Below are 27,043 nucleotides of genomic sequence, written 5' to 3' on the forward strand. Positions count from 1 at the left end.
GACAGAGGAAAAAAAATCACCACAAAAAAGAACTGTATTTATTTAAAGTAACTGTAAAGAAAGCCAGGTAAGCAGTCCAAAATAACCAGAAATCTTGTTAAGGAAAATGTGACTGTAGCATTTCCCAGAAACTACCTTTGATGACATAGTTGGTAATATCTGGTGTTCCTTAGCATAAATAAAATTTTAATACAAGCTGGTTTAAGTAAAAACAGAATTCAACTGCCATCAGTTCTAAATGCCAAAGTCCTGTAAGTCAGGCTCAGTGCAGTAAGGTTACATGCAGAAATTTAGCTTTAAACCACAGGGTCATAAAAACATGACCATAATCAAGTACCTTGGATGCCCTCTGACCATCAGTGTTACGATTCCTTGGTTTTAATTCCATATTTTCTCCTCTCTACCAGCAGCATTGATGGGCGACAGAGATTCCTGTTAAATCAGTGCATGAGGAAAACTATATAACTGTATTGGATTTAGTGTTACATTATACCTGAAGGGATTTTGCATTTTACATTTTCACAAAAAATTTGGTGATGTCACAGCCGTACTTTGTAGCCAAAGACCTTCTCTTCAGTTGGCTTCTTTCCTTGGCCTGCTTGGCAGTTCTCTGCAAAACAGAGAGACAGGTCTGTTCAGTGAGTGTTGAGACTTAGCAACTCTGCTCAGGGACAGCATTAGCCCACAGTTGAACTCCAGTCTAATTTTGCAGTACACAGCATAATAAAATGCAGATGTTTATTACAGTGGCATTTTCCCAAATCCCGAGAAAACTGTCATAATAGTTTAATGCTGCATTTCCACCTGTGCCATGTGGGAGGGAGAGGCTGTGAGGGCACGGGGGTTCTGCAGGGCTGAGGAGGAGCCTGACTTCAGGCTCCTGCTGCTGTTCCAGGGGAGAGGGCCAGGATTCCTGGCCCCAGGACACTGACCTCCCTGTGGCAGGCTGTGCACAGAGTCTGCAGGTTGTCCAGGGAGCACTGTCCTCCTCCACTGTACACGGGCTGGATGTGATCCACCTGCCAGAACTGCCCCTCCGTGGGGCTGCGGATCATCTCGTTCAGCTGCAGCAAACACAGGACAGGGCATGGGATGCGTGAGACACTTCTCCTGAGCTCCAGGGGAGTAGCTATTTATAGTTCTCATCAGGATAAACAAAGCCAGCCTTAGCATTTTTTTAGCTACTTCTCCGGACAAGCCAAGAAGTGTAAGCAGTTGGCATGTTTTCACCCAGCCTGAACTGTACAATCAGCCCTAGTATTTACATTCACCCCTACAGAGTCAGAGCTTTGATGCCTGTACCTTTTAGAGATGAAAAATCTGCTAAAAGACAGTGGGATAGAAGAATCAAGAAGTCAAAGGCATTTGGTTTGATTGTTTTTAAGGACTTGTTTTTTCTTGTTCTGTTGTTGATGTTGGGTTAACTCTCTATCTTAAATCTGTAAGAACGTCTTTGGGTTTCTCTGAACTGTCTGTAGCCAGATCAGCTGTAAGTGCACACAATTACCTGCCCCAGTGGGAGGTGGGACATCCAGGAGCTCTCCAGCAGTTCCTTGCGCCGACTCCTGGGGGCGTCTCTGACGCTGAGATAAAGCTCCTGCGCGTTTTGGTGACAGAACTGGCAAACCCCGTGTTCTACTTCAAACACTTTGGTCCTGAGGTAGCTCTGGCTGGAGCGGATGGAGAAATCCTCCTGGCAGGCGTGGGAGCAGAACCGCGTGTCCCAGGCGTGGCTGCCGGGCGGGAGCTGTGCCGTGGGCTGCTGACAGCTCAGGCACAGTGGGGTCCCCTGGCTGTCCAGGGCCTGCAAATACCCTTTGGGCAGGGGGGAGCCTTCACCCTGCTCGGAATGAAGGGCTGAGGGCCCTCCTCCAGTGTCTGAAAGCAACCTGTTGGCAGAGAACAAAGCCCAGCTGTTGCTAAAGGAGGGATTCAGCCCCACAGTTCAGTGGGGTTTTATGCACTATGTCTCTCCATTACATATCTTCTGTGCCCTGAAATAGCAATTTTAGCTGAAATAATACCTTGCTCAGACTGACACCTGCACACTGCAAACCCTCCACTTGGTTTACATCTCCACTTAGACAAAATTTGACAATATAACCAGACAGATTTTTTCTTCTGCATATCTCACTACATTTACACATGTACACTGAATTATTAGCTGGTATTATGCTGTATTCATAAAGAAAAGGTGGGTTTTATCAGGCATATACACATATAAAGGTAAAATGTTTCAGCCCCCTCTTTAACAGAAGTAAAAAAGTCAAAGGAAACATCCTGGTTTCTCTTTTCAATATCCATGGCTGCCTATTGATTTCCTGCTCCAAACAAGGCAGGATACACACTGCTCGTTAAATAAAATTTTTTAAAAGGGTAATTTCTGTCTAGAATTTTTATATTAGTTTCTCTTTTTCTAAATTTTGAGGCCAAGTAGAAGAAAATTTGGTGTGCCCAATTTGCTGTTGACCTCACAAGGAGGCTGAGCTAACTTTTTTTTTTCTTTAACTGAATCATTGTTCTGTTTTAATCAGCCTCAGTTAATTAGCAACTGTGTCTGCAGACATCAGATATTATCCAAATTGTTATAAAAACAAAGCACAGCTTATTAGCACTACAGCAAGTTTCTCATGTAACTACTGCACTTCAGCAAGGCAGACACTCAGCAAATAATTTTACTACCTTAAAAAGAAAAACCTGTGGAAAAAGAGCTTAATCACCTTATTGCATTAATAAACCTACTTTGTGGATTGTTCAACAGGAGCATTTTCTTTCTTGGGACAAACCCCACTTTCCCTGGAGATGAGGCGGACGCTGCCCCCGGTGCTGGCGGCTTTGGAGAGCGAGGCTGCTGCCACATCCTCCCTGGTCACATACCTGGGAATGACAAACACTGTCACAAAGGGAGCCATCTCCCTCAAACAGTATTCACTCTTGGCTGCTGCAAGATTGGTACAGCATATTCTCTTGAAACATTCCTCATTTTCTGGAGGAAAAATTAATAAAGTTTGGGAGAATGTACTTCACCATACTTCAGAATTAAATATCTTTTCCTAAATCCGAATTCTAACCAGGAAACAGCTAACTTGTTTTGTGTGTAACAATTAAAAATGACAGCAATTTGATATTGTCATTTAAAAATGACAGGCACTTTGTTCCAGTGAGGTGAAGTCTCAGTGACACTCTGAATAATCCCAGAATCTTTACAAGCTCTGGAGGACTCTTTGCTCTGTTAGCTATGTTTGAACTCACTCCTTCATTTCCAAATGAAACCACACAAAACACAACTGCTCTTAAGTAAAACCTTTTAAATCACTTCACTCTGATCATTATTCCAGAAACCACTATGCAGACAACTCCTCCTGAGTCCATCTCTGTACTACACATGTGCCAGGCCCTACACACACCTCAGAAGGCTGCTGTAGGTCCTGGTAGGTTTTCTAACACCCTTCACAGATTTTTCCTACATTTTATGGAAGGAGACAATCAAGAGGTTAAGAAACACTTGGAGAATTTAATGAACTTCCTGCAGCAATTAGTAAGTGGAATTAAAACTAAACCCCACATACCTTTTTGTGCTGCTGCCAACAGACTGCTTTTTAGACAACTCCTCTGCAGCATGAATAGGACTGTAAAATATCTGACCACTTTTTCTGACAATCTTCTGCTTCATTGCTGTCAGCTGAGTCCATTCTTTCACAAACCTCAGGATCTGGCAGAGAACATGATTGTCAGCAGCATGACAGGCATTACACAGAAATAATTCACTGAAGAGTGCTGGGATTAATGTGTTCAACACTGGCTGAAAACAGCTGGCATAGTCAGAGAAGGTCCCTGCAAGTCATTCTTCATACAAACTGCAACCCCCTCCCTCACCTGCTGAAACAGTCAAAGGGCAACAGTTTGAGCAGTTTGAGCAATTTAACCTGCCCTTCATCTTTCACAGAAATCTCAAATTGACACGACCACAGGATCCTGAGGAAAAACTGATGAACTGCTTAACAAAGTATTTCAGAATGGAAATAGAGACCGGAGCATGATATTGGTCCCCTTTCCTTGTTCTGCATTTAGAATTTGAAAGTATAATAAAATAAAGGGGCTCAGAGGAACTTCATTTATGGTACCAAATCAAATAGTTTTCTTACAGGTTGGGAAACCACAAAAAGCCCCCAAACCTTGGAAGCTGTAAATTGGCAGGACTGGAATGATTGATTAATGGATTTCCTCAATAACCATAATCACAGAACAGTGAGGGACTGAGGGGAAAACTGCCCTACATAGGAATTTAGAATTTCTAACATGGCTGTTTGCTTTAGAGTGTATGTAGAGGAAAAATGAATTAATCCCGTTCTCATTTCTACAACAGAAAATAAATGGGAGTAACAATATGACAAGTGAACAAGTGGTTTGGTAGGTTTTTTCCCTTTCCATTTTTCCACTCTGTTCCCCACTGAGGTGCAACTGCCTACCACAGTCAGGGTCAGGCTGTTTGTGAACACAGCCATGGGAAGAATAAATACATTGGGCAGTATGGACTTAGTTGTGACTCCAGCTACATCCAGGAACAAACTTCTATATTTCAAGATGACAATGATTTTCTTTTTCTCCTTGGAGTATTTTTCCATGGCAAATGTAAAAGTGCACAGAAAACTCTCAGTTCCTCAGAGCTGGAGCAGCAAAAAAGAAGTCAATGGAACAGCAGGACACCATGGAAACAGAAACAAGAAAGTATTTCCTTGATTCTTTTTAGGAACATTTACTCATATGGATCTTCTAATCTAGAGCAGAAGGCTGATGGACAGGAAGATCCATAAGTGCCACCCACTGCCCCTGGAATTCTTACCCCATGTTTTCAGTCTAACAAATGGCTTTGAAATCCCTTGGCAACATTTGTGTATCCCACTCATTTGCTGCCTCACAGAACAGCTGGTTTAATCAGCCACATGTCCCTTTGACAAATTTAAGTTCCAACCTTGTTGGAGAACCCACAAAAAGAATCTGTTTGTTCCTACACAACAGAATCTGATTTTCCAAACAGGAAACTAAGTGAAGCAGATAATATTTCACATCCAGTTTCAATCTGGATTTCCTTCCTTGAGTACTGGGGTTTGCAGTGTTACTGTTCTCCTCAAACCCCATTATCAATGGATTTAACTGAATGTGTCAGTGGAGCTGGGCCTGACACTGCTTTGGGAATTGTTATAGACCAAAGGAAGGGTGAGAGTGGAGCCTGCTCAGAACTGCATCCCTGGGACAATCTAGAACATTCTTGTTCCTAGTGTACTCCATTCAGAACCTTTATAAAGCTGTTTTGTTGACTTTTGAATGTTAGTTACTAATGCTGTAAAGGAGAAATTAGATTCCCTGGTTGATTCCCTCTATGACATGTGAACAGGAGGCAGGATAATTTGCCAGAGTACCAGACTGCATAATTAATATTCACATCAGCATCCCTAAGATCTGCTTACTGGGATGAAACTGTGCCTGGAAGTGTTCTGCATTTATTTTTTAAGAAGTCAGTCAAATTCCTCTGTATTAAATATGATATTGCTGTGCCAATGGAACTTGTTCTTACCAGTGCACGATTTTTTTTATGCTGGAAAGTCTCTGGTAAATCTTCCCAGTTATCCAGCTGAATGTCCAATGGAATGAAGTTATGATTCAGGGGCTCCCCATCCTAGACAAGCAAACAGTTTTGTTTACAGATGCAATGTAGCACAATCTAGGAGAAAAATAATCTGTTTCAAGTGAATTATCCTCCCTTCCTACTAAATTTAGTGCCTCAAGGTCAAAACAAACAATAAGGCACAGAGGAATGATAACAGCACAAATGTAAGAAATATGATGCATGCCAACATACCTAAAAGAAAAAGGGCTGAAAAATTTATATTTTAATATATCTCACTTTTTTCTTTGCAAACAGTTCAGACACACGAATTGCCTTACACTAAGAAACTGAAATTACAATCCTCTTGACTGAATTTTTAAGGGAAATGAATGATTGTAGACTGAAAATGTCACTTCATTACAATTTAAAATCGGGATTTTCAGGCATTGTTTATTATATTTAACTTTTTTTCTTTTTAAGGTCTGAAAAAGTTCTCCACTTAATTTTTAAAGCAATAAGTTGCATCAGCCTAATAAAAATGTGTTTTCTCAGAGCCTTGCCCTCAGTTATCTGGGCTGCTTTGCAGTTGCACCTGAACACACTGACTCACTCTGTAATTTGAAGAAATCTTCCCAGTGAACTTTACTATCACAAAATAGAAGGAATTGGAAAGTCCTGACTCTCCCTTGAATAATGACCTGGAAAATTCCTGACTGCTGGTTTCTGTGTTCCCCTCACCACTGCAGATTAATGAGAATGTGCTTTATTCAGGGAGTTACTGACTTACAGCACCAATGCTCAGCTTTCTGAAAATGTGGTGACAGTATTTTATTTACTTGGTCTGTCAGGGTTCACTGCAATTTTTATTTTAATCTTTAATGGTATTCTATTAAAATTATTTTGTGATAAGATGCTAATAATAAAACAGGAAACTTAAACAACTATCAGTGGCATTTCTAACAACGATCTAATGTATTAGCCCAGTTGTGTAAGACAAGTGTTAGAAGTTATGTATCTAGGGAATTATTACTTAATTAATAGTAATAATTACTTAATTCCATTCAGAAAAAGAACTGGAATGATAAACTACCTCATTTTTGTACATTTCAGCTAATGCAAAAATATCGATCTTTTTACATCAAATGTAACAAATGAAAGTATACAGACACATTTCAGTGGACAGCATTTCACTCTGTAATTTTAAAATGACAATAAACATGCATATTGCAGGTTTACCTTTGTATACAGGTGGATTCTATCAGTATTCCTACTTGCACAAAACATAAGGCCATCATATATTTGGAATGTGTCTGATTTATCTTCATCCCCTGTAAAGAGAAAAAATGTTGACATTAAAAAGTTTTTTCTTCATTTCATTCATTTTACTCAGACACTAAAACTAATATTACACATGTACCTAATTCCAGAACAACAGAAGATGCACAGCTCAAGCAGCAAGGAATTAAGGTATTTGTGCATTTTGTTTTTCTGTTTCTCCTGGATTATCTATCATCTGTTCTGCCTGTGCTGTCCAGAGCACAAGGAAATGCCCTCAGCTCCAATAAAACTACACAGATTCAGAGTTAATAGTTTGGCACAGTTCTTAAGCAGCCAGAGCTGTGTTGCTCCAGGATGTGTATGGAAAGGCTGGGTTCATCCACCATCAAAATTCAATAAATGTCCCAGGCTACACCAAGACAGTCCCATGGCAGTGTCTCTCCTTCTGGCTGTGTTTCAGAGGTGTAAGTTTTATTTAAAAGCTGTCTTTGATGCCACAGGCATTTAATTCAGTTTCACAGCAGGACACAACCAGTCTTTCACAGGAGCCCCACTTTACCTTCTCCACACTTTTTTTCACTTTCTCCATTCTCCGTTTCCCCCAAACCTTCTCTCTCATCCTCAGCACTGCACTCTGCTCTCTCCTCACTTCTCCTGGGGCTCTCTGACACATCTTCTTCAGTTTGGCTCGTGGGAGCTTCACAGATTCTCTCAACTAAAGATGAAGAAACCAGAAAAGTGAGGATTTATGTTGCCTGTAAAGGTACCTCATCAACACCCCTCTGGGTGACAGGATCATGTCACTGAAATACAAAGAAATGGTATTTTATTCTCTAATATTACTGTGGTGCAACCACTCAAAAACTGGAGATAACTTTAGTACTAAGGAAGTAAATGCACAGAACAAAGCTTTTCATTTCTCAATCTCACACCCCCAACTTAATGTTAAAATACATATAATAAATAATCCAAAGAGCAATTCTATATTATATACAGCCACTGTATACCACAAACACACAAAGCAGTTTTCCAGGCATTGATTTATAGCTGGGAAATTCAGAAGCTGTCCTTACTTGAACAAGTACAAAGATTTAAATGTAACAAATAAATAAGTAAAAAGAACCTTACTCCGTCATTTACAACTGAAATGACAAATATGGGCATGGACTTATAAAAATGTTCCATCAATTTTCCAGATAGCTTGACAAAAATTTAGTACAAGTTATCTACTGTGAGCTGTTGAAGAATGAAAAGCCATATTTTGCAGATAATGTCTCTCACGACAAATATACAGTAATAAAGTTAATAAAACACTGATACCACGTTGCTTAGTTTTGAAAGGTAAAGAAAAAGTTTGCCTCTTAATTGTATTCAGAATACTCAAAAACCTTGAGGAAAAGGAGAGCTCCATTTTCTGCAAAGAAAACTGAGCTTATACTCTTCCTCATGGAATTTATATCCTGTTAACATTTATGTGAATTTTTCACTTGTTTCAAATTGGACTCATATAAAAGATCCCTGGGAAAGGCAAGATTAGGAAGGATCTCTGGGCAGGTATCTGTTCATGCAAAGGCACGATTTTTCATATTTTGCCTGGACTTCTAAACAGCCACATGCTCCAAAGGTCTGTATTTTCCGAGATGAATCACATCTGGAATGAGAAATGCCTGTTTTTCTGTGCCCCCATCACTCACCACTGCTGCTCTGAGGGCACCCACACATCTCACAGTAAGGCAGCAGGTCGTGGTTGGTGTAAGTGCAAACCCTGCAGTGCCAAACTTGGTTTACAGCTGTGCTTTTGCTGGAAGTGTTTAAGCCACAAGGAGGGAGTTCACTGTTTTTTTCTGCAAACAAGGAGGGCTTTTCTCCAGTCAGAGATGTTTTCTTTTTATCCCTGCAGCTGCCTGGGGTAGATCCACTTGTGCTTCTGGCTCTTTTGGCTTCATGTTCACAGGTGCTTTCAGGGCAAACTGGATCCCCAGCATTTACTGGTGCGGAATCCAGGTTTTCATCCTCTTCTTTTGTGACTTCAGAAGATTCTGTATCATTCTGTAACAATTCACTGCCAGAAAATCTTTTGCGTTTCTTCTCCGTGGAGGATTTTGGGGAAAAGAAGGAACGAATGTCGTGCTGCTTTTCCTTCTCAAACTAGGAAAGAAATAGAGAATTACAGATTCATGTAGGTTTGGAAAAGACCTCTTAACCCCACTTGTGACTGCATCAGGTGGTGTTAAAATTATTAGTTTTGTCCATTAATATTACCCTCTAATACAAATAGCTGTTTTTGCTTTGAGGACAGAAACAAAAGATCCCTTCTTTTAAGATCAAACTGTGAGCAGTTTGTTCTGTGAAAAGTATTTTCATAATTCTCAGGAAAATTCTGAAATAGCATTACCAGAAAACAAATACACAGAACTGGTATACTATATATACTGTGTATATACATATGTGCCTTTTTGGAAGGTGCCCATTACAAGGAAAGGCTTTTAAAGACTGTTTTAAATAAGTCAATTAAATTCAGAACAGGTAATAAAGACGTAATTTAAACAGAAATTATTTGCTGGGTCTGTCACCTAAACATAACACAAGGACTCCTCAGAAGCCTGTAGCTGACATTTATCCCCAGCAGAGCACTTTTCCCAACTTCACAAAAGTTTTTAAATGGAATTTACATTACTTTTTCCTACTTATTCAGTGTTTCTCCCTTAGTAAGTCTGAAGTGCAAAGAAAGCTCAAGCAAACAACAGTTAGAAATTTTAAAAATTAAATAAAACAGAAGAACGTAATTTCCAAGTCTTACATGTGTAAATAAAAGTTCATTTTTGGGATCTTCTAGACTTTCATTTGGGGTCCAAGTCTCAGCAAAACTCAAAAAATCCCATTTCTCCTTATCCCCTTCTTCAGCCTGCATCTTCTCTTTCCTGCCATTCAAGGTGCTGCCTGTGACTTTGGCCTGCAGAAAGACAACTGCGGAAAGTTTCCAAGGAATTCACTTGTTGGGAAAAATTTATTCACCTATAACCACTCAATTTGCTTCCCTTGCAAACCTAATTCAGCATTTGCAATGGGATAAACTGCTGTAATTAAAAATAAGTGATTAAACCTATTCTTCTTTCGACATCCATTTGTGCAAGAGTAATGCCAAGTCCTGTATTTGGCATACTATGAGTAGTATGTTGTACACAAAATGTCACTGTTTATTAACTTCAAAGAAAATATATGGTTGTGTACATCTTTAACAGTCTTATTATTGTTCTGCTTGGCATGTGGAGACAAACAAAGGCAGAATTAATTGAAAGCAGCAGTTCAGTGACAGAACTTGCAAGGTAAATTGCTGTTGAGTTACTGAGACCCATCTGTGCCATGTTTAAGGAGACTCATAATGCACCAGACTGACAGATTTTTTCAGAGGTACCTCCAAGAAGTAGAACACAGAGTTTCATACCCCAACTGAATGTCAAGTACAGTTTGCAGTACCTGGATTCTTTAAGCAGTGGTTATTTTTCCGAAGAAGAGGAATATACTGGCAAACAAATGGGTACCAGTGGAGAACAAACCAACAGAACCACTGCAGTACAGGGGCAGCCAAAGGCAGGACCCACAACCATGAGCTGACATTTGCATCAGAATAAACCCTGTGTAATCACAGACCCAAATGATTCTGAGACCTGGTGCTTAAAAGGCAGTTCCTTCCACAGTGACACTTGGGGCAGTGTCAGAACACAAGAGCTCACAGAACACAGAGCACTGACACACCTCAGTTACCAAGACAAGACACTAATGAGTGGTACCAAAGGTCACAAAAGGTCCCAGAAGCAAAACAGTCAAATTATTTTTCTTAGTCCTGTGAACTGTCCAAGATCTTCCCAGTAAGGAAAAAAAAGCAGACTGGAACTATCCTAGCTTTAAACTGACAGAGGGTAGGGTTAGATGGGATATTAGGAAGAAATTCTTCCATGTGAGGGTGGAGAGGCTCTGGCACAGCTTGCCCAGAGAAGCTGTGGCTGCCCCATCCCTGCAAGTGTCCAAGGCCAGGCTGGATGGAGCTCTGAGCAACATGGTCTAAAGGAAGGTGTCCCTGCCCATGGCAGGGGGGGGAACAGGAGGAGCTTTAAGGTCCTTTCCAACCCAAATCATTCTATGGTTCTAAGGTTCCTAACAACAACTGGGTAATACCAGTGGAAAATGGCAACAGAAGATAAGATCAGTGTAATCTCAGATCTACTGAAGAATTACCTGAAAATGCCTCTGCCTTTCAGAAAGAAAGTTTAGTTAAGGCACAACACTCATTCAGTTAAAAGAAAAACCATAACAAATTCCAGTTGTTATGAGTGAGCAGAACACCGTAAAATTGCAAACTGAACAACCAGAGCAACAAAAGGCTGGAAGACAAAACCACCATCTCCTGTAGATGTGAACCATCCCATTCACCTTGGCAAAGTGCTCCCTGAACCACAGGGAGTTCCTGATCCCTTGGCTCCACCCCACACCCACCTTGCGGTTCAGCATTGCCCACATGAGGGTGTCCATGGTTCCCTTGGCAATGAGGAAGTGGATGTTCACAGAGCTGCTCTGCCCAATCCTGTGTGCTCTGTCCTCTGCTTGTTTTATGTGGCCTGGATCCCAATACAGTTCAGCAAACACCACGTGAGTGGCAGCAGTGAAGGTTAAACCCTAAGCAAAATAGGTAGATGCATCTTAGAAAGAAGGTTCCATGCACAAACAACTGATTATCTGAAGCAAAAGAAAGCTAAAGGTTGTACAGGACATTTTTACATGGAAGAAAGAGGGGCCACCTCGACAGCAGATGGGTCTGTTATACTGATTTCTACCTTGGGCCTCAGATAGGGATAAGTAAGATAAAAAAAATACTTCAAAGACTGCATGTTGTTTTTCAATATGGAAGTAACACTTATTTCTTATTAATCTGGCATTTTTAGTGAAATAGAGTTTTTCCTGATTATTCAAGAATGAGATGCTGCTGCTTATCATCACTTTTCCCAAGTAATTTCAAAAGAAGCTTAAAACAGTGAATGTGATTAGTGCAAAGAAATGAATACCTGAGTCTGCAAAAGACAAATTGCATGAAGATAAATTGCCTTCATTAAATCACTTCAGTCACCAATGACTTCAGTACCTATAACCCTCAAGTATATTATTCACCATATTTTCCTTTTTGTCCTACCTGCCCAGCTGCCTGAATACTCAAAATAGCAACCCTGGTTTCAGGATCCTTCTGGAACTGATTGACAAGGTGAATCCTCTCTGCAGAGGGGACACTCCCATCTATCCGAATGTAGCGAACCTGTAACATCAGAGCAGACACAAAATGACACTGTCGGGGTCTGGTTTGGACCCAGTCCCCCTGTGTCCCCCCAGAAAAACATGAGAACTACTGTTCTATTTCTGGGATACATCTACACTCATTTGCCCTTGGAGTTACAATTAAGCCTCCATCTAGAGAAGTGTAAGCTTAGTGTTCCCTGGTTACAAAAGTAGAAGACAGAACAAACAAGGGATCTTAACACGGAACATTCCACAGAAGAATCTGGAATTGCCCTGACATGCTTTATTAAAGTTACAAGCATTTAAAAAATAATAACAATATAAAACAGCAAAGTTAGCCACCATTGCTAGCAATAGCTGAGAGTCCATGATCAGAGAAATGTGACAGTTGTCTGCCAACAGTTTTACTGCTTTCAATGAAACACTCAGGTGAGATGACAATGTGCTGTTAAAACCCAAAAAAGTAGACAGAGGCACTTTGGTAGAAAAAGTTGGAAAACAACTGCCTACAGCATTGATTTAATAATAATAAAGTATCATACCAGAGTGTGTTTACCTTAAACCACATGATCCCTTTTAACCAAGTGGCACTGATCTGTATACATGTAAAATCCTAAACTCCTGTAGTCATGTGCAGTTCTCCTGAGTTCAAACACAGCTCACATGTATTTGTACATCTGAAGTTAAATCTGTGAGCACAGCTGTTCACTCTTTACCTTGTTTTCTATGACAGCCTCTGTGCAGGCCTGCAGCATGCTCAGGTGGTGGGCAAAGACAAGGAACTTCAGCTTGTCATTCTCAAGCATCATTTTGATGTAATCCTTCACTGCTCCTGCCTGGAGTAAGAGAGTGTATTTCATTTGAACATTATTATGTTCAAATAGACAGTTTATTTTAAGGTCTTTTGATCCCTTGTAATAGAAAAAGGTAAATTTCCATACCTTTTGTTATCCACGTTAAGACTTTATCAAACGCTAACGTTGCTAAGTATAAAATGATTCAGATTTAAAAAAATGCCACCACTTGGTGCCTTTGAGAAACCCAACTCATTCCTTCAGAGAGGAAAAAATTATCCTGGAAACATGACATAATTACATGGCACGTCTTCCGACTAAGATGTAGATAAACCCCTTTTTAATTACATTTATCTGATGTTTTAATCCATATTTGGAAAAAACCAAACATATTTCAAAGGGACAAGGTAATGTTTAATCAGAACCTCTGCATCTGCACCCACATAAAACCATACATCAAAACTGAAAGAATAATTCTGATACTTCCATGATACCATAATCATAAAACATTGCTCTATTTCAGCATTCATAGACTTCTATTGTGTCAAATGCAATTTTCAATATCTTTTACAAAAACTATTAATGATGACAGTAAATAACAAAACTTATCAGTGATCAGTTAATGCAACACCCACTGTAGCAGCCTTCAGATTTCCCTTTTTCCATTAGAATGGGGTTCTGCCTGTTCCATAAACATGCAGGGCAAAACAGAGCAATTCTTTTATTAAGAAAAGCCTTTCACACTCACCTTGGCAATGGCTGTTTCTTTGTACATCCGTGTGATCAGATTCATGACCTGAGAGAAGTGGCTTTCAGTGGCATCTGGATTCAGGTTTCTCATTAATTTCTCCCACTCTGCAAAAGTGGCATTCAAATTCTAGTAGGCAGAAGAGACCAGGTGGTTACAGACACAGTACAAAGCACATTCAACCTCAACATGTACATTCCAAGCATGAAATGTTTGGGAACTGAGTGCTTTAGAGAACTCTGTCAAATTTGGCCAAAAGTAACTGCAGGATTCAAAATCTACGGGAAAGGAAGACAGAAAAAAAGATTGTACTAAAATGAGGACAAATTTTATCTTTGATGCAAAAAAAAATTGTAACGTTCTTTGTGTTATATTTTAAAGAGAATAACAGACACACCATGCTTTATAGTCACTCAGTCTTTGTAACTGCACATAACAACACACATGCACATATATAAAATGGAGATGGATACACAGATATTCCTGTTTCCTAACAAATGTGTTTGTAGCAAAAATGTACCAAAATGTAGCAATGTAGCAAAAGTGTACCAAAAATGTAGCAAAAATGTACCTTTGCTGCGGCCTGAGGGAGGTCAAAGGGAATGCGCTGCCTGACTTTGGGAGGCAGCTGAGTTAGAACATCATTCTTCAGTCTTCTGATCATTATTGCACTTAAAAGTTGATGTAGTTCTTCTAAATTTGAAGCCCCTCTACAGTCCCATTGAGCTCTTTTCCCAAAAAACCTGGAAATGAAAAAAATCAACACTAGATCTTCCACATTCAGTGGAAAACTTCAGTCTGTAATTAATTTTAAGACAGGTTATTAGATATGGAAGCGTGCTGGGTAACAACCCTTGGAGCTCCTGTTTGTGTCAGAGAGGTGATTGTTTTCTCTCTGATTCCTTCCAGTGCTGAAGTCAGAGCTGCTTCAACTTCCCAACAGACCCCACTGCCAGCAGGAATTACCATCCATCAGCTGCACACAATCCTCTGCCTAATCCCACTGCACTGCAGTGTCCACAGGAAGCAGAAGTTTCAGGCATGATTTTGGAACTCTTGTTTCATAAGAAGAATGTACTACCATGAGAATATTCTTTATTACATTATAGGCAGGAAAGTCATCACAAAAACTGAAAGTATCACCATTAATATTCCTTTGTTTCCCTCCCTGAGAATTCCTTCCTAGTTACTGTCAGAGGATTTAAAGCTTAAGGTATTGTCTTTACATGTAATACTATTTAACAAGCATGGTTACATAGAGGAAGTAGGTTTAATGTTAAAAAGCTAAAGGTTGAAAAGAGAAAGACTTTATTAACTCAGTTTTCCTTATTCTTTCTTTGCTGTTTTTAAGGAAGGGTTGCAGCAGGAACAGCAGCTTTGCACTGTCAACACTGCCAAAAGGTAATGAAATAATGAAAATGAGAGATTTTGGTGCCTTTGGAGAAGAGCCCAGGTAGCATTTTCTAGAGTCAGAGGATTATGTTGCAAGCATGTAATTTTTATTTTAAAAAATCAAAAAAAAAAGACTAGATAATTTGAAGTCTTACTGAGCTTATCACCAGTGTTCTAATTGACTACAATCACTTGGGAAAGTGGCTGAGGGAATCACTTCTGACTGGTGAAGTATTGGCACAACACACTGGGAATGCTGCAGCACCTCCTGCTCATATCCCTGCTTTTCTGTTTGTATGGCTGTCCTTGTAAAGGTCTCCTCCCTCCATCTTCACTGGGGATATAACAGAAATGGATGCAAATCCTCCCAGGAATAGTTTGGACCTCACCTTTCAAACGGGTGTCTATGAACACCTCAGTGAAAACCACCCACAACATAAAATATATGCACAAAATAAATCTACGGAGTTTATTACCACAGGATGTTTTGTTTCAGCCAAGCCATGAACAAAAAGTTATTCCCCTGAAGCCTGCCAAACCCTGAACTTAATTTTTATTACATTTATGGTATTCCAAAAATAAGTTAATCGTCTCTGATTGAGTAGCTACACCAGGCTGTGCCCACACACACTTGTGGTGTGAAAATTACAGATGCATTCAGTCAAAACACCATGGAAAAAATAGCATTTCTCTGCCTGAAAATTAGACAGTGCTCTTCCATGGTATTTGAAATTAAATACTGATAAAATGTGTATGATGGAGGGAGAAAAACAAGTTTTATGAAAATGAAACTATGTCATTATTACTGTAAAAATTAAACCTAACTGCCAGCTAATTTACTTGACAAAAATCTGTTATTTTGAATACATGAGAAGTTGGAGATATGAAATTTTTTAGCTAAGAAATTTTTTAAAGGTTCTTCCCTTCTTGTAACTTCTCACATTCCAGATTGTAACATGGAGTCAGATGGGTAAAAGCAAGCATTTTAAACTGGAGCTGCTTCTATCCCCTCTGCTTTAGATCATAGCTAGAGAAACCATCATTAAAATAAAGCTGAGGGAGGCAAGTCAGAGGGAGATGAATCCTCCTTAAACTAATAACTCAAAGCACATGAAACACATAAACTCATGAAAGATGCAAGAGAGAAAAATGGGTTAAAATTCATGAGTTACATGTGGGGAAAAGTGCGTAATGAGCAATGTCACTACACAAATTGGAGGCAGAGGGGTGGACAGGAATTGCAGTGGCTACATTGGATCCCTCAAACAGAATTACAAACACTACTGTGCTTTGGGGAGTTTTATTCACTTACTTTTATTCAGTAAAGCTGTAAAATAAAGAGACAAGTATTGGACTTTTTTTTCCACTCAGGTATTGAGGGATAACAAAAAACCTGGATCCCACAATAAAGGGAGATATAAATTATTACATGAACATAAGACTGAGAGTCAAAAACTCCAGGTCTAAAGGTAAAACCTACACACTTCACAATAACAAAAGTAAATGTGTAAATAATTTTACTTAAGAGAATGCTGGCACTTAAACTGTATTTCAAACTTTAACAGCTTTTACTTTTATTTAATAAAAGTGGAATTTATCAATTTAATAAAGGTAATCCTTTTTCCAATCCTCTTAGATGGAGGAGATGGTACCTGACCCTGGGTTTCCAAGCAGGATGGTGTGTTACAGCAGTAGAGGTACTACCTACTGATTGTCTCACTTCACATGGCAAGAAAAATCACAGAAATAATAACCAGAGATAAGAAAATAAATAAGCAATTCTAGTAATACCTGACACGAGCATTGCAGTATTTTTTAGCATATTCACTCCAAGTTCCAAATCTTCTTGGAAATAGTGCCTCAATCTGCATAAAAAGCTGTATTAAAAAAAAATAGCAATGGTGAAAAATTAAAACTTGCCTGCAAACGTAAGACTATTCAGAAATAATTACTAACTGATTATTGTGTTAAGTCTACATTCTATAGCTGCACAAAAATACACAGCTTGGCCCATGAGCACAATTCCATGGGAGTACATGTGCCTTCAGGCAGGACAGTTGTGGGAAATCCTCAGAGAGCAGAGCACCCTGAGCACCATAACACAGCACTGATGGCTTGGGAAAGATTTATATTGAACAAGAAAACATGAATGCCAAGATGCTATTCCTAGAAGTACAGCTTTTATCATTTGCCAGGTACATGGGCTTCTGCAAAACTTCAGTGCAGGTACTGCATGAGTAGTCTGCTTCTTAAAATATGTGAAAAACCTACTCATTCTTAAATTTTACTTCAAAAACCCCAATCATTGAACTATATAAAGGTATTACACATGCTAACTTCAGTTCTCCATCCAGGGTTGGTTTAATGTCTTCTGTACCTGTGCAGGAAGTTTCATAATTATCCACACCCGGAGATACAAATATTTGTTCTCAAATTTTAAGCAAACATTCATGATATAACAAGCCCTTTTCCATACACTGGATATCTTTCTCCAGTTATAAGCTCTCCGAACAAATTAAATTATTAAAGGGTCTTGGTGTAAGTTCTATTTACACAGCAAGAAACTCTAAAATGTAAAGTATTTATATAACTCTTACAGGTTCTCTGGATACAAATCAGCTCTTATATTTAATTTATTTCTACACTTGATAAAAAAAGGTAGTTTTCTTGGGTTCAGTAAAAAATCCAAGTGTTTTCTGGTTTCCTCTCTGCTCCTCCCTAACTCCATAAACTGAACTTCCTTCAAGAGGAAGACAAAATTTGTCTTTCTGGACTGCAACAAGCACAGGATATATTTTTTCCACTTATATGAACACCAGGAATATTCAGCGAAAAACCAAGGACTTCCTACATCAGATGATGAGGTAGAAGATTTAATACAAGTTCTTGTCCAGCAAAGAGTCTCCTACCCAGAGGAAACAAACAGTTCTCTACTCAGGGTCTTTATTTTCTATTTCACTCAACAATCTGTTACCTGTGAGATTAATTTCTTACAAGAAGCACTGTCTCAAGTCACCTGTGCACAAGCTTGAAATAAGTTTGTAAAACCAACTGAAACAAAAATACATCAGTTTAGTTTCTTGTACTTGTGCCTCTCAAGGCAGCCAGTGCACTTCTGGATGTCACAATGCACGGAATTGTATACACTCAAGAAAACTACAGAACTCTTCATTTATTGCAGACACCACCCTTATAATAGCCCCAAAACACAACACAGGACATCAAATACCTCTTCAGGTCTTCCCAGAGCAGGAGTCCCAGTAAGAAGCACAGCTCTCAGAGCTTTCTGCACAATTGGCAGTAAGATCTTGCTGCGGGTGGCGTTTCTGGATTTCATGTAGTGGGACTCATCAACCACAACCACCTTGAAGTTCTGCCTGTACAAAGTGTCTATCAAAGTCTGTGCATCAGAAGTTAACAGGCCATACCCCAGAATCGTTACTTTGCTGGTTGATATTCCCCTAAAAGAGAAAATCCACAAGCTTTCTTGGTAAATTTTCATTGCAGGAAAAGCAGTATGGCAAAGAAATGATAAAAAATCAATTTAGGAAGGTATGTATGTCTCTTTTTGGATTGATTGACTAGTGGGCTGTCAGGTGAACAATTAACTTTGGTTTTTGTGTTTAAAATGTCTCACACTTTTCACACACACATTTCATCATCATTTTCAGAAGCCATAAATTGCATTTAAAAGAACTTTCATGTATCTGGCTGTATTGCTTCAACCTGTGCCCACAGTATCACATGGGACAAATCCACTTTCTGGATAACAAGTTACACACAGTATCAGCACCCAAACACCTGAAGCAATAATGTCTCTGTGCAAGCCCTCTACTGCTCTGGGTACAGCATCCTAAGATGACTGTCTAGACTGTCCCTGAGTATCTGGGCACTGTAAAAGTACAGTCTTGCCTGAACCTCAACCATGTGGAAAAAACATTCCTGCCAGAGCTCTCTATCCAGCTTTTTTGCTCAAACAGAACATGAAGAAAACAAAAAACTTGGAAGCAGGGAACCGACAAGGCACAAGATGAAAAATCAGTATTTAATTGGAAATGAACTCATCATAATAAATGTAGGGATGTATATAGGTCCACAAACTGATTTTAAAATCACTAGAGAGCACTGTGGCCCTTCAGGAGCCTTTGAGCAGCACAGGAACTGAAAGCTGTTTGACAGAAATCACCAGAATGAGGGTCAGAGCTGGTGTACCCATCTGTCAGGCACCACTGCTCTGCTGGCATGATTTTTGTCTTTTCTTCAGTAGCAAGAGATCAAAAAACCAAGTTGAAGTTTCCTTGAGCATTTAAGAGGAAGGGAGTGTGTGCATGTGCACACTGATGCTGCTGGCTATGGAAGAGGCAATGGTTGGAGCACTGTGGTCACTGCACCACAGACTCTGGCTGTTCTGTACTGAGAAATGGAGCAACCAGGAAAACAAGAATATCCTCTATCCCTTTGTGAAGTGTGTATAAAAATTTACAAATAAATCTATTTATTCTTAGTGGAACCAATTTATTCAAGATACATCCAATTTCAAATTTTGCTAGAAATTACAAGAACCTTAATTGATACCTAAGTATATTTTAACCCCTTTAAATCAAAAAGTCAAACAACACTCGGACAGTAAATTTACTTGCTGAAGTTTTGAAGAAAAGCAAAGGATTGAACTGAGAGAAATCAAAGCTGAACATATGGAAGCAGAATGTAACAAAATGCTAAACCAAGTTTGGCAGTTGTATTTTTGCATTTTCTTGCAAATGCATAAAACACTTTCTAATGTTAAAATATTAATTAGTTGAACAAACCTCACTTGTGGCTAGGAAGCCTCATGGGAATTAAGTTTAAACAAGTAGTAACCCGAGTTTTCATCTTTCCTTGTTGTTGAAAAAGTGATAATGGTTAAGGTGTACTCATTGAAAAAACTCTTAAAATATAAAACGAACAGGATTTTGTTTGCCATTTAATTTTGCCATCATTTTTCTTACTCCACATTTCCCCTTTCTACATTCAGCACTGTAATCATTAAGTGCCTTTTAGTTAAATAGCTTAAAAAAAAGGCTCATTTTAGTTCTCATATTCCAATGATAAACTTAAATCTTGACTATCAGCAGCAATTAAGCTCTAACCTCTTTTCAGTTGGATTTCTGTGGTTCCCACAAGGAAGGTTCCAAGTGGCACGTCCTGGTGGTCAAGTCACTTTCTGATGCTCCCCAGACCACAAGAAGATCAGTCTCCCTCATACTGAAGTTTTAGAACAACACCCAAACATTACCATGAAACCACCCAAGTCATTTACAGTAAAGCAGACTAAAAAACCCTTGTAATTCAGGGTTACAGGGGAGTTATTCTACCAACACACCACACGTAGTCTCTCTGATGGATTCATGCTGTTAAGTCTAAAGATAGAAAGCCTAGGTCACGATGACCTTTTCAGTTATGTAGGGATTACTTATTCTAACTTACAGATTTTCTCAGTGCACTAAATAGAATTTTAACAGTAATTACCTCCTCATTTTGTAATGTTACCAGAAGTTTTCAAAAAATGTTTCACAGAAGCTAATGAATTCATCAGAGTTGAGAAATAACTGTGTATGTTCAATCTGAGACACACTGAAGGCATCAAATTTTCAGCAGACAAGCACTTGCTACTTTGCAAAAAACCAGATCTCTCAACTTCAAAGAAAATGAGTAACTGCTATAAAAAAATTACACAAAACTGGGAGGAGTGGCTGATATTCCAGAGGGTATATCTGATATTCCAGGGGGTTTATCTGACATCCCAAAGGGTGGCCCTCCTTGAGCAGGGGGTAGAGAACAAGGCTTTCCACAGAAGAATAACCAATTTTACTCACCCGACATCAGTTTTGTTCTGGATGATGGTAATGTCGTCTGGAGAGAGCTCTGGAATCCACTTCTCCATCTCATCAACCCAAGGGTATCTCAGAGAGGAAGGCACCACAATCAGGAGAGGCCATTCATTTTTGTAGTAATATGAAATGGCAATTGCTTGAATGGTTTTACCCAGCCCCATCTGGGAAAAGAAAAGAACAAGATTAAACACAGAAGTCTCAGCTCAGAAAGCATCTTCCACTCAGAAGACCTAAAAAGAATTTGCAAAGACAGAGCCAGCTAAAGGAAACCAAGTCAAAGAGCTCATCACATAGTTTAATTAATCACCTGTTTAATTATCACTTGCTACCACAGATCATCCTTTATGAAACAAGATGTTTCTGTTAAAATGGATTAATACATTTGTTATATCTAGTTTGCTCATTAAAGCCAAAAGAAGCATTTCCATTCTTTTCAGAAGATTTTCAGTTCAGGTCTTAATAGTATAGACCAAAAAAGATCAAACTCTTTAACATGTTAAGAGTACATGTTAAGGTACAAACCCCATTTTTTTAAAGATTATGCAAAGGAAAGAAAAATATAGGATGCCTTTGTAACATAAAAACAGAGGCAACTGGAGAACAAACAAGGGTCTGTGTGAACAACTCTGGTTTTGAACCAGTAGGTCAACAAAAAGGAACGACTGTTCTCATTCACCAGAGCTAATGGGTTCTCTTTGGTCTGGAACACAGAGTGGGAAGTCCACACAGTCAGAATTCACATTTACAGACAAGGTGATGGGTAACGATTCAATACATGTATATAACAAGAAAGTACTTGGTTCATACTGTCACGGTAGGAAGGCTGTCCATGAGTTATGACCACAGACAGTAACAGATGAATATAATATCTAGAATTTAGGGGTTTGTTCACATGGCAAGAGATAGTTACAGACTCCTGTTAAACACCAAAGCAGAGACTGGCCTTAAAATACTCTGCGCAGGTTTTCCATGGAATCCAGTGGATATTGGAGTTCATTTGCTCCTGTCCAACTGCTCACAGCAGAGATACAAAACAACAATTCTCATCTCCTGTATGGAGTTTAAGTGGACTGATGTAATGATATAATGGAGGGATTTCCCAGGTATAGAAGAAAACATAACGAATCTTTCTACTATTACTAGAAATAAAAATAATCAGAGCTGCTATGATACTAAGTTTTTGTTCAAAATTGCCAAGTTTTCATTAAAATTTTCCTGAAAGCTCCCCTTGTGTCACCAGGAGTTCTCAGGCCAGCTGAAAACAAATCCCAATGAAAGAAAAAAACCCAACAAAATAATATTAATTTTTAGTTTGTTGCCACAGTTGTCTCCCTAACTCAGACTGCCCAGTCCCTGGTGATGATCCATACAACTGAGCTGAAAGGAGCAAGGAGTAAAAGCAGGGTTCTTGGCATCAGTGCACCCATGACCATATATTATGGCCTTGTTTTTTGAGATAAACTTATCTTTCTCCATCATGGAAATGGGTGACATAAAAAAAGCTGAAATTTTGAGGGAAAAACATCTGTCCTCACTGCAGGGAAGAATGGAAATGTATTTTTAGAATACCTCTCAAAAACACTCTTATATATTACTTTAACCTTTACATAGTTACACAATGCAGGTATATGTACAGTAATTCTATGATCTCCAGTTTTCATACATAGCTTCTCTTTGTATACAAACTCGCAATACTGATATTTTCTTTCCCCAACATTCTCTTATTTTAGAGACAGTCAAAAAGCTCAGGATATCCCACTGCTCAATACTTCCTCCAGTGCCAGACCTATTGTCATTACAAAATATACATTATTTACTTTGCAATAAATATATCTTGCAGGACTTTTTACCGCTCACATAATTACACAGAGCTCATTTTCTCATTCAAGGAGGGAAATAAGAATTTTTTTTTTTTTAATAAACAAATATACTGCTGGTATTTTGATTTTTCCCAAGCTTCTCTTTTCTCTTCCCCTGAATACGTTTGTATTCTTCACGGTTTGCAGAAATTTCACATTCTATGCCAGTTTATCTCCAGTTGTAATGAGATTTTTCTAGTATGAGGAGATGCTTAAATCCCAGTAATCCATCTCTCTCTCCCTCCTGGTGTGCCAAGAAAAGCCAAATTAGAATAGGGAGACTACATCAATCCCCAAATATTACCGCTCTTTCAGAAAGGTTTTACACTGACGACACAGCAAGAGCATTATTACAAAAATGTTTTATCTGTGGGAAGAAATGCTGGACTCAGATTTTCCTACTACGGAATACAGTGTGAATTTTCAAATGTATGGAAGCAATGAATTTCACTATCACCACTTGATCAGTGAGTTTAAGAAAATTCATCCTTGGAAACCATATCTGTTAAAAATCTCTTTGGATCAGGAATGTCCACTAGTCCATTAAGAATGCAATTATACAGTGCTTAAAAGAAATCACCTGAATTAAAGTTTTTAAGATTTAAGAATTCAAGAGATTTAACCTACCTAAATGCAGCTAAAAGGAACTTTCTAAGTTTTCTCAAACATTCTTTTAAACTCATGTCAGGATTCAATTTTTTCCTCAGTTAGGTATTTCCAGAATATCTGCTGACTATCACAGGAATTAGGCTGCTTTCATTACCAGCCTTTCTGCCCACATCTCTCAAACAAAAAAAGTCACCTCTGCATGAAGAACGTTAACACAAAATGGTGTTAGAGGAACAGGAACATCACTTACCTCATCAGCAATCATACACCTGAAAAAGAAATGAAAAGAGAGGGGGGGAAAGCAGAAATTAATACTAAATATAACAAATAAAACAATACTTACAAACGGATTACTATAAATTTAAGTTGTGGATTTGCAGAACAAATGAAAGGAAAAAAGGTGACTTCACTCCTCCAGGTGTCAACTAAAAAAAGTGAATTTGGTCTGAATTTGAAAGGCTGCCAATTGTTCTAGAAATGTACATTCAATTTGTGAGCATTACTGGAGAACTTGCAATTGCTGCTTAGGTCTAATGATACATTAATTGTAATCTTAGGAGACATTTTCAAGGCAGGAAGTGCATCTTCAGGGTTGTTTTGTCTTTCAGAAACAACGGTCCTTCTGCTGCTTCATGATTAAAGATTATTTATATGTCAGACTGATTTTAAAAATCTGCTTTCCCGAGCTGTCACATTTGTTTGAAAATAGAAGCAGACACTCCCTCTCCCCCACCAATTGTACCAGCTAAATTATTAGAAAATGAATTTGATTTTTTGCCCATTTTGGAGTCACTTGGTAACTACTCCACGCAAAGACAATGACAATTCCAAGTCTCCAGCCTAAACTGGTAAATTCTGTTAATTTACATTTTCTAAACATTAAATGCCACCTTTGATATGAATTTCTCAAAAGGTGCTTTAAGTTATTTAGTTTATTATGTACATTTTTAGCTCAAAGAGGCTCTAGGGGACCTTAAATGTTTCTAGCCCATGAAAGCTTCTTCATCATCCTGGAACTTGATGATCTTTAAGATCCCTCCCAATCCAAACCATTCTTTGATTCTATGTGTACCCTCTGTCTGCCAGTGCAAATTCCAGTGTCTACCCATTTCCCCAGTTTCTTTCAACTGAGGTAAAAAATTAATTAAAAATTAATTCTTATACAACTCAATTCCTTATAAATAACAAACTATGTATTTGCAATTGCTTTGCAACCCCCTCCCCCCCAGCTGTTAGGGATGGAGCAATGAAAACAAAGGAAGAAAACACAAGGAAAAGCCCCCAAGTCTGCAGATTTCCAAAGGGAAAAAAAAAGCAGGAAGAGAACTATTTTTAGTGGCAACTCCTGAGTCTGGGGCATTAATGCCTGTGATTTGCAGCTGGGCAAAGACATTTACTTGCAGACAACTAAGACACAATTCTAATTTTAAAATGGCAGGTTTTGCTCCAAGACTGATTTTTTTCCATTAAATACTCATTGTTAATTGCTCGAGCTGAAGTTTACAAAACAAGTCTTTTTTTCTGCAGATTCTTTGAGGCCAACAACATTAATGTGCTTTCAGTACATTAATCATGTTTTTTAAAAACAGTTTGAGGCCTGAAATAAATTGGAATTCACAATAACCTACTGTTGCAGTTGTACTTCTTACACAAACACAGAAAATAAGTGAGACTACAACAGTTAGACACAGAGTAGAGGCATCTCAAGAATAAACCACAGAACTTCTTCAATAAAAATTATTTAATATAAGGATATCAGGGCAAAAGTACAAATATAGCAATAACCAAGTAGCATCTGTTGTAAGGAAATGTGGAAAAGAGGACAGGAACACAAATGTTCCTTGCCAACTTGTGCTGACAAATACAGGATTTCTCAGCACATCAACTAAAATTTCAGTAGAATTGCATAAATAATGTAATGTTAATTATGCCAGTTCAGACACACAAATCGAAGTGAGAATATACGAGATCCTATTGCACTGTTATTTGGCATATGGGAATTATTTGGACCCTCCTTTTTCAATTTCAGGATAACAGGCTACAATGAAGAAATTCAGAGCGATTTACAAATCACTCTGACAATTAGAAGCTGAATAGCAAATAAACCAAAAAGCTTTAGAATTAGGTCAACCACAGGCACAGATTTTTTTTTCCATAAAACTAGATTTTTCCATTAGGGTGAACTGTAGCCACTTAAGCTTTGATGACTTGAGTATCTGCTGACGACTAAGAAATTGTTCTGGTTTTCTTTCTGCCCTCATTTTCAGACTGCACCCATAAAACCTTTGGTGCTACAGAGTATCTTCAGTTTTCATGGTTATTAACTTCCACTTAATATGTCTGAAGTGAAACTTCTTATGTAGCAGCAGCAAAACTTTTTAAAGCTCCAGTTAAAGTATCTGAAGGTGTCAAGCTCTCTGTTATGATACACTTAGCAACATGAATCACTGCTTTGATCCACACACTTCACACTCCAATTCCTGAAGTGCTACGGTTTTTAAACTGCTAATTTATGCCAATTAATTAACATTATTGACACTCACACTTGATAAAATTTTGACATGGCACACCAGGTTGAGTTTATGATACAGCTAGAAGTTAATAAAACTAATGTAAGTGGAAATGGAAATGGAGGATATTCGATTTATTTTATGACATAATGCATTTTAGAGCATTCATCTTGTGTAGCTTTCACAGCCCAAAAATAAGAATCCCAAAGATGCTTAACATCTTAAGCAAAGAAAGCAAAGATGCTTTGAGATGCTTATAAAAGGTAAGTCCAAATTTTTTCCATTAGATTCCCGGGCAATGACAAACAGCTTATATTACCGGGAGGAAAATCATCAAGTGTTCCCAGTTTATAATCACAACAATTAGATTTGAAATGTAAAGAACTTGCCCATCATCAGAGCCCACATCCCACAGAACTCACAAGGTGTCTAATAATTGCATTAAGCTGTTAAAAAGCAATATTTTACATAATCTTAGAAATATGCAGCCTCTATTTAAACCAACCCTCAGTACAATCTATATTATTGCAGTCAGACAAGCTGCCACCACGGACAGAAAGGTTCCGTGCTGTCAAAGCAGAAGAAACAGACCTTCAGCTACACTGAAGGGACAAATATGTATTTTTGTTTCACATATTTTGACTGCAGGAAGACAGACTTCTTGTTCTCTGAAGTTCAATTAGTCATTTCCTCTCAACTGGTAGTTACCCAATCTGAGCTTCATCATTCATGTCCCATCTGTTCATATGACACCTTAATAATAGCTCCATCCAAGAATATAAATCAGAGCTATGATACACACATTCATATCCTGTTATAAGCTCAGCCCACATGGGCAAAAGTTTCAGAAAAGCATGGAAAAAAATCCGTTTGGATGTCTCAGTTGCACTTCCAGCAGCAAAGCCCAATCCTGCAAAAAGCACCACAGTCAATGGCAAATTCTTTCAGATTCGTTCCCATTTCATTTTCAAAGGTCTCCCTTCTTCAGAGCGAATTGTGTGGCTTTTACTTGAATCTCTGTCCATTCATCAAGGAAATCTGCTATTTTTTCCAAGCAGAAAGCACCAGGATCTCATTGGGATGCAC

At 38.6% G+C, this 27,043-nt stretch overlaps 1 protein-coding gene across 2 annotated transcripts in view; it reads right to left on the reverse strand.

Moving 5' to 3' along the window:
• The window catches only part of ZRANB3 (zinc finger RANBP2-type containing 3), a 44,412-nt gene that overhangs the window by 867 nt on the left and 16,502 nt on the right, over nt 1-27,043 (reverse strand). The window contains exons 3-21 of one of the 2 annotated variants that reach the window (XM_032693438.1): nt 23,698-23,716; nt 20,962-21,140; nt 18,336-18,567; nt 16,898-16,983; nt 14,286-14,457; nt 13,715-13,843; nt 12,889-13,008; nt 12,072-12,191; nt 11,381-11,560; nt 9,687-9,839; nt 8,581-9,034; nt 7,446-7,601; nt 6,845-6,936; nt 5,576-5,677; nt 3,570-3,712; nt 2,743-2,877; nt 1,508-1,889; nt 933-1,064; nt 494-610 (exon numbers count right to left, since the gene is read on the reverse strand). In XM_032693438.1, coding sequence (XP_032549329.1) covers nt 512-610; nt 933-1,064; nt 1,508-1,889; nt 2,743-2,877; nt 3,570-3,712; nt 5,576-5,677; nt 6,845-6,936; nt 7,446-7,601; nt 8,581-9,034; nt 9,687-9,839; nt 11,381-11,560; nt 12,072-12,191; nt 12,889-13,008; nt 13,715-13,843; nt 14,286-14,457; nt 16,898-16,983; nt 18,336-18,567; nt 20,962-21,140; nt 23,698-23,716 — 3,085 coding nt within the window. In that variant the 3' untranslated portion in view covers nt 494-511. Of the gene's footprint in view, nt 1-16; nt 611-932; nt 1,065-1,507; nt 1,890-2,742; nt 2,878-3,569; nt 3,713-5,575; nt 5,678-6,844; nt 6,937-7,445; nt 7,602-8,580; nt 9,035-9,686; nt 9,840-11,380; nt 11,561-12,071; nt 12,192-12,888; nt 13,009-13,714; nt 13,844-14,285; nt 14,458-16,897; nt 16,984-18,335; nt 18,568-20,961; nt 21,141-23,697; nt 23,717-27,043 lie in introns of those variants that run through there. The other variant, XM_032693437.1, reaches the window with a different exon arrangement.

Source organism: Chiroxiphia lanceolata, chromosome 7 (genome assembly GCF_009829145.1).
Source record: "Chiroxiphia lanceolata isolate bChiLan1 chromosome 7, bChiLan1.pri, whole genome shotgun sequence".
Lineage (NCBI taxonomy): Eukaryota > Metazoa > Chordata > Aves > Passeriformes > Pipridae > Chiroxiphia > Chiroxiphia lanceolata.